Source organism: Alligator sinensis, unplaced genomic scaffold, assembly GCF_000455745.1.
Source record: "Alligator sinensis unplaced genomic scaffold, ASM45574v1 scaffold1404_1, whole genome shotgun sequence".
NCBI lineage: Eukaryota > Metazoa > Chordata > Crocodylia > Alligatoridae > Alligator > Alligator sinensis.
Window position 1 is genome coordinate 24,112 of NW_005843008.1, and position 8,204 is coordinate 32,315.

Genomic DNA, 8,204 nt, shown 5'->3' on the forward strand with positions numbered 1-8,204 from the left:
TTTTAAATGGGCCCAAAGGTGGTCCAAGGAATTACTAACTGTTGCGTCTAACTGCTGTTCCAAGCAAATCTATTGAATCAATAAAGAAAACTGAATTAGTAATCCCATGAATAAATATGATCTGCTGGGGAGGAGCAAAGAAGGGTTTGCAATAAGGAACCATATTTAACCGACCCGATGGGATGGCTTGAGGGTGTCTCTAAGCATGTGTGCAGGGGCAGAAACAGCTAATGCATTATGATAGGATTTTCCACAAGCAAACTATCTGTCTGTCTATCTATTCAGCTTGAATATTGCACCACCCCAGTTTTAAAAAAGGATATACCAAACTAGAGAAGTTACAGAGACAGAGAAAGGCAATGCAGATGGTCAAGGGTGTGACCAAGGGGTGGAAAGGCTTGCACATGAGAAGAGATGGAGAAGGCTGGGGATTCTTTAGCTGAGGGCTGGGTGGGCAGGAGATGGCTATGGAAAGATGTGACAGAAGTCTAGAAAATCATTAATGGCTTGGAAAAGGTGAACAGGGAACCGCTTTTCACTATTGATGGCTAGAAAATATTTAGAAATTTGCTTTTAGAAACTGGCTTGCAGGTAGAGTAAAAGGTGAAAGATTGATGTGGTTTGAAAAGAAAACCTGATATTACATTAGAAAAATGGCCCAGGGCAACAGCAAGGGCTAGCTAGTGTCTAAAGGCTGTTTGATGATTCATGTTCTCAGCATTTTAACAGACACTGGACCGAGTATTAAGCTGCTTTATTTACTATTAACAGGATAAGGAAATACAGACTAGATGAAAGTACTGCAAGGGGCATACACAACTGATTGGAACAATGAATGGTCATCATTGGCTCAGATTTATTTGAGAGGAGTATCAAGTGGGTCTCTCTGGGTCTGGTGTTGTTCAATATCTTCATTAATGACTTGGACTATGGGACTGAGTGCACACTTAGCAAATTTGTGGATGACACTAGGTTGGGTACAGTTGCAAAGACTCAGGAGGGTAGGGTGGGGATCCAGAATGAACTGTGGGGATTGGAGAAACGGTCCACAATCAACCAGGTGAGATTCAACAAAGACAAGTGCAACGTCTTGCACTTAGGATAGAAAAACTGCGTGCACAAACACAGACTGGGGAATGACTGGCTGGGCTGCGGGACTGCGAGGGCCTGGGGGTTACAGCGGGCCATAAGCTGAAGATGAGTCTTGTTGCAAAGAAAAGAAAAGCCAACAGCATCCCTGTTCGACAACAACATCACCTACAAATCAAGGGGAGTGATTCTTCTGCTCTGGTTAGCACTGGCGAGGCCTCCCTTTGTATGCTCGCAGGAGAGGTTTGGAGTTGTGTACCTAGCTAGCACTGATCCGAGTGACCACCCCCTGACAGTGAACACAGGCTGTTTGGTTTCTGCTTCAGTTGTACTCACAAACCTGCAGCAGTGGGACTGGGAGAAGTGGTGGCAGACGACAGGACAAGGAGCAATGGGCTCAAGTTGCAGCAAGGGAAGTTGAGGTTGGATATTAGGGAAAACTTCTTCACTAGGAGGGCGAAGCACTGGCACGGGTTACCTAGAGACGTGGTGGAGGCTCCATCCTTGGGAGTTTTGAAGACCTGGCTAGACAAAGCCTCACCTGGGATGATGTATTTGGGACCGGTCCTGCTTTCAGTGGAGGGTTGGACTAGATGTGACCTGTTGAGGTCCCTTCCTACCCTCATTTTCTATAATAAGTGTCTCTGGGACTTGGAACAGCATGTAAACTGGACTGAAAATTGGAGAGCTCAGCAAATTTAAGACCTATTGCCAGTCCACGTGCCACCTCCCTACCCATCCTGAGCCTCCCCAGCCATTGTAGGAAAGAATCTGTATCGTGCTATTACTGGTAGCCAGAGAGATTTTGGGGTCTACCTTCTCAGTCCCCCCATCCTCCTTCCTGAACCCCTACACTCTCCCCCTGAGATGCCTCCTTCCCAAGCTGAGCTGTGTGCAGAAAAATAAACCAAGCAAATGGCAGCCCCAGGGGGAACGAGGACTGTTTTGCAGCCATGGATCCCCTGTGGTCACTTTGCTGGGCCTAGGGGAGTTATTCACACTACAAGTACTGCTGCCTGAGCCGGGGACTGGCACTCCCTGCACTCTGGATGGCAGATGCATTTCTCCTTGGAGCAGACTCCAGTAAGTACTTGGCTTCTAGGAGTGTCTGCACGGGGTGTGGAGCTGATCCTGTACGCATGAGACGTGCTGGCACGTGTGTTGGGGCAGGAAGGGGCTGGGTCAAGTGGCCGTGTTCTTACGCCCTTGCACTACCGGGCTTCTTAGCAGCTTTTGGAGCTGTCCAAATGGGGTTAAAGATCACTGGCAGAAGATACTTTTCCAAAGGTGTTATTGCTCCGGCTGCATCCCTTCTGTGGTTCAGCATGTTTGAGGGCTTATCTTGTTCACTGCCAAGAACCAGTTTAGGATGGATCCTCTGTTTAGGGTGACTCTCAGCCGGGGTCCTGCTGCACCCTGGGACCCTTGTAAAGCCACTGCAGGGGCCAAGCTAGTATTGCAGTGTTGTGCATGCAAAGAGCTACATACGACACACAAGATCATCTGGGATGTGTCAAATAGAAATCCATGGTGTCAAAACCATTCAGACCCAATGTGGCCAGAGCTCGTCCTCCATTTTTAGTTCTTTGCAAAAGAATAATTGCACTGATATTTTTTAAGTAGTAAAAAAAAAAGCAGGGAAAGCAGCTGGCATTTTCTGAGAGGTGCCTGCAGTCTAAGGAGGTTGAAAACCACTCCTCCAGGGATTTCTACAAGCAGTTTTTAAATATCCCAAGCAATAGGGGTTTCCTTGAGAGGTGAATCCCCAGCCTGATCCATCCACTGTTGGGCTGTTTCTTACGATGCTCAGCACCGTCTTCCCTTCGCTGCTGTGTGTTGTGTGCAGGTCGGCGTGCCCCGATGAAGGGAACTGGACAACGTCCACTGCAACACCTGCGGATGAGCTCCAATGACACAGACCTCGGCCAGGTCTCCTTCATCCTTATTGGCATCCCTGGGTTGGAAGCCTTTCACCGCTGGATCGCCGTCCCGCTCTGCTCCATGTACATCCTGACCCTGGTGGGGAACTGCACTCTTCTTTTCATCATTAAGACAGAAACAAGCCTCCACAAACCCATGTACCTTTTCCTCTCCATGCTGGCCATAAATGACCTCATCCTTACAACTTCTACCGTGCCCAAAATGCTAAGTATCTTTTGGCTGAATTCCCGAGAGATCTCCTTTAATGACTGCTTAGTACAGATGTTTTTCATCCACACCTTCTCCATGGTGGAGTCATCGATCCTGTTGGCCATGGCCTTTGACCGCTACGTGGCCATCTGTGACCCGCTCCGGTATGCCACTATTCTGAGCAACTCGGCCGTGGCCAAGATGGGGCTAGCTGGACTATTCAGAGGTATGATCTTGGTGATGCCCTGCCCCTTTCTTATAAAGAGACTTCCCTACTGCTCCCAGAAAGTCATCCAGCACACCTACTGTGAGCACATGGCTATGGTGAAGCTGTCCTGTGGAGACACCATTATCAACCGTATCTATGGCATCTGTGCTGCACTTTTTGTAATAGTGCTTGACATGGTGCTCATTGCTGCCTCCTACACCATGATCCTCAGGGCTGTTTTCAGGGTCCCATCCAAAGAAGCCTGTGCCAAGGCACTGAGTACTTGTGCAGCCCATGCTTGCACCATCCTGGTCACATACACACCTGCCCTCTTCACCTTCCTCACACACCGGATTGGCCGAAATGTGCCCCCATACATCCACATCCTCCTGGGAAGTCTCTACCTCTTGGTGCCACCCATGGTAAACCCCCTGGTGTACGGGGTGAAGACCAGGGAGATACGAGACAAGGTGCTCAGCATGTTCAACTACAGCAAGAAACTGATTTGAGATCTCTGAGGCCAGGGTCATTACTGCTAGTCTTCAGTGGACAAAGATCATGTCAAGGACCTGCATCCAGTTGTGTATCCCACCTCCTGACTTGCAAGAAGGCAAAAGCAGATCATATCCTTGCCAGGGATCCTTGCTTTCTATGGCAAGAAGAGAAGTGGCAACTCTTCTCAAGGACAGCATGACCCTTAATATATACTCATTAACAGGTATTTTAAAAAAATCCCCAATTTTTTCTTAAAAAAAGGAACCCCAAATCCACATTTTTCCAGGCTCTGCTTACATTGTGGAAGAAGGGGGAATGGACCAGGCCAGTCAGATGATATCACAGACTAGGGAAGAGGGCCAGAGCTCAAACAAAGAGCTGATGTGGCTGACTTGAGAGCCTGGAACATCCATCAGCAATTAACCAGCTGCCCAGCATCCTGAAGTGTCTATAGGGCAGCAACACAGAGCACAGTAATACCAAGACTCAAAGGTCTTAGAGGTATGCCCTTGGCTGAGTACAGCCTAGGAGAACTAATTAAGCTGAGTACAAGTGGCCAAAATGCACTCATAGTTGTATCATTTCTGATAAATGCTTCAGGCTGACAAGACATGAGACTGCACAGATGAAGAGGATTTTTGACATGTCTAAATTAGACAATTTGGAAGCAAAACAATGTTCTACCTGCAAAATAAAACCACAGCCATTCCATCACAGCTGATGGCTGTCCATGCTAATGATTGGGAAGTAGGTGGGTAATTAATCTATGGAGGTTCGACCACTCTAAACAAGAAGGCTAAATATAAAAAAGGAAATGCTCCCAAACTGAAAGAGGTAGATGGAGCAGCTATTTTCAAATCAATGTAGAGATAATGTTTCCTAGCTGAGCAGAGCACTTTTTGGAAGCCACCTTGGGTTGTAGCCCCTTCCACCAGGCTTTAGCCTTTATAGATGAAGCTTGTTTTGGCTTCAGCCCCCCTAGTCCTTCCAGCCCTGGGCCCAGCAAGGCTGATGTCCCGTCCCCCAGGTACCCTCATGGCTTCTATACGTCCCCCGTAGTCACATCCTGGTCCTCCAATTAAACACCACACAAGTATAATAAACAAGCTGCTTTCAAATTACAGTCCACCCCCCGTCTGGGTCAATGTCACACGACAAGCCATACTACCCCCTTAGCTCTTTCCTTCCAGCCCTCTTGGGTAGGTTGGGTGCCTAAGGACTTGTTTCCTTGGCCTGCTGCACTCTTCCCTTAAAGTAACAAGAGCCTCTGGCTCCCTGTTGCACTTGGACATGTACATGTCATGTCAACCTATCACATCCAATAACAGTACCCATGAACGCCTTGTGCCTCCTGAGGTAGGGGGGCACGGACAATCTCAGGGGGTGCACGTGCACCCCCTACATGTCGCCAATGACCGTATCCACTGTAGCTGCCAAGAGGTAAACTGCATCGAGTAACCCCTTGCTAAATAACTCTAATCAATCCTAACAGCCCAAATTATGAATGAGGCTGTAGTGTTCTGGGGTCCAGCTCCTCAGTACAAGTCCCAAGTAGACCTGGACTAGAGGCTGATTCTCACACTGGGTTCTGCCATCCCCTCTGCTAAGAGAAGACCATGTGCTGATGCCTCAATAATAAAAGCAGCGATGTCTCCAGCCACATCTCAGAAACCACACAGGAAAGTGCAGCTCCATTCTTGGGTTCAAAACTTCCAAAGCCCCTTCCAGTTCTGCTGGGGGTTGTGCTGGTGAAGTACTGGGTACCCTTCTCTCTCCATCCATACTGAAGCCGGTGCCCCAAATCTGTGCTGCATAGGCTTCCCATAAGTAGAAAGGACAGATTAACAAGATGGAGATTGTTTTAGGGAGCAAAAAATCAGGCCCAAAGCAGAGAATAGATCCAGTGAATCTATAATTCCAAGGGCTTCTCACATCTGTAGCTCCTCTTACTCTGTTTCACCCCATGTCATCAGTCTACCTCCTACATCCTACCTGCCTACCCGGGGTCTGGTCTTTGTTAGGGCTCTGTGCCACCTGGGATAAACAGACCCTATAGATCTTGGGGTTACTTAACCCACTGTGGTACTTTGGGGTGCTTCTCTTAGCCTGAAGCATTCACAAATAGCCTCCTTTAGCCAGCCAATCAAAAGGGAGTTACAAAGGTTTGCCTCATCCCTCTCAAGCATGTACATACAGCAAGGCTTGCTATAATGGATAGCGTTATTGATTGGAGAGTGTAACAGGGAACCCTAGCCCTGTTACCAGAAAGCAGGCTGGTCCCTTTAAGACCAGAACTTTCTGGGCACAGCCTGCTGGCAGCCTAGGGGTTAAAAGCTGAGCCTGGCCGGCTAGTCAGGTGACCGGAAGGGGGCAGGCCAGAACTATAAAAACCCTGGGCTTGGCAGCAGTTAGAGACAGCAGCCAAAGGGGAAGGAGGTTGTTATATATATGTTTGTTGATTGATAGACTGGTGGTTTGTGGTAGAGGCTGTAGGGGAGGAGGAGGAGGCCTCATTAGCACCTTGGGCACAGTCATAAAAGGCCAAAAGGCTTAGTGCACTACAGTGTGCAGCTGTATAGGGCCTGTAGCTCAGAGCGGGTTGCAGGACTTTTAAGCCAGGTCCCAGGCGGGGATCTCGGCTAGTAGCCCAAGCTAAAGGAAAGGGCACCTGTGGGGAGTGTGAACTTTGGGCCACGGCCCAAACTGGAACTTGCAGCCTGCTGGCTCCATGCCAAGTGGACAGGCCTCTGGGCTAGAAAGCCTAGGCTCCAGATTGAAAACCAAAGGAGGCCACAGGCCCCGAGAGAATTAAGGAGCTAGAGCCTCGGAGTCAAACCCTATATGGTGGGTTTAGACTGGTAGGCCTAGCTACAGACAGATGGGGGACAAGGCCCGTGGTGGCCAAGAACCACAACATAGAAATACAATAGGCAGTCTCCTGCTTGTAAGAACATCTAAATATTATTTACATCAAGACGTGGCAGACGAGTAAAGGCGGGAAACGAGACGAACGAGAGAAATGAAACATTAAGGGGCTTCAGGGGTGCCCCTCAGAGGCAAAAAAAAAAATGCCACTGGGGAGGGCAACCTGTTACAGAGAGGGTAGGCATAGGGAGGGGTACAAGTCAGAGAAATATCAAAAGAAAAACCTTGAGCAAACAGAAGCAGCTTGGTAACCTTTTGATATGCTTCTCGGCCACTTCATCCTAAATTACTGCTAAAATTCAGGTAAGTTATTCACATTTACATCCAGAGTCTGACCAAGCTCTTTCTCTGGAGGCTATATGGCTGGTCTGCTGTGTCCCAAAACATGTCTGCCCCCTTTCTCATCAACGGACCCCCTTACACCTGCCGTGACCTCATCACTATGTGATGATGTCATTTGGAAGCACCCCATTGGCTGCTGACCAGTGCTTCCAAATGACATCAGCCTGACCAGGTGAGATGACTAGTCACATGACCTGCAGTGGCAGGAAACTGAGACAATAGAGGATCAGGTTCCCGTTCCCATTGGAATTTTTACAGCCCAGCTAGTCACGTAGGCAGAGAACCCCGGGGTGGGGGTGGGGGGAGGTTGGGCTGGCAGTGAGGCAGACTGGGTGGTGATTTCTCCACAGCATCTATAGGGTTACTATTTTGTGATAGAGTCTTATGGTCACATTTGTTCCAACACGTAACATGTTAGTAAAGTACTGGAACAGGTTACCCAGAGAGGTTAGGGAATCTCTATCCTTGGAGATTTTTAAGGCCCAGCTTGAAAAAGCCATGTCTGGGATGATCTAGATGGGGACGGTCCTGCTTTGAGTGGAGGGTTGGACTACATGACTTCCTGAGGTCCCTTCCAACCCTCATTTTCTATGATCCTATGATTTGGGTGTATTCACCTATGCAGTCTATTGATCTCTCCCAAAGAGATCATACAAATGGAAGTGTGGGACCCCTGCTTAACACCTCAGGACATCTGATAACTGACATTTAGGACAAAACTGAACTCCTGAATGACTACTTTGCTTCGGTATTTCACTGGACCAAGGGGAAAGACAAGTGGGATAAGGTTCATAGGGGGAAAACTGGGAATGGCAGCCTCCCCACTGTGGATGCTGAGTGGGTCCAATACCAACTAGAAAAGCTAGACATTTATAAGTCAGCAGGACTGGATGGACTCCATCCGAGAGTGCTGAAGGACCTGGCGGAGGTCATCGTGGGACCCCTGGCAAAGCTCTTTCAGAATTCGTGGCACACAGGGGAAATCCCTGAGGATCGGAAGCACTCATGAACGGAT

The 8,204-nt window shown here is 48.6% G+C and overlaps 1 protein-coding gene across 1 annotated transcript; it reads left to right on the forward strand.

Moving 5' to 3' along the window:
• The first annotated feature begins 2,949 nt into the window (after positions 1–2,949).
• On the forward strand, positions 2,950–3,936 carry LOC102368826 (olfactory receptor 52K1-like). Its single transcript, XM_006036706.1, has one exon. The coding sequence runs from the start codon at positions 2,950–2,952 to the stop codon at positions 3,934–3,936; it is 987 nt and encodes a 328-aa protein (XP_006036768.1).
• Positions 3,937–8,204: the final 4,268 nt, after the last annotated feature.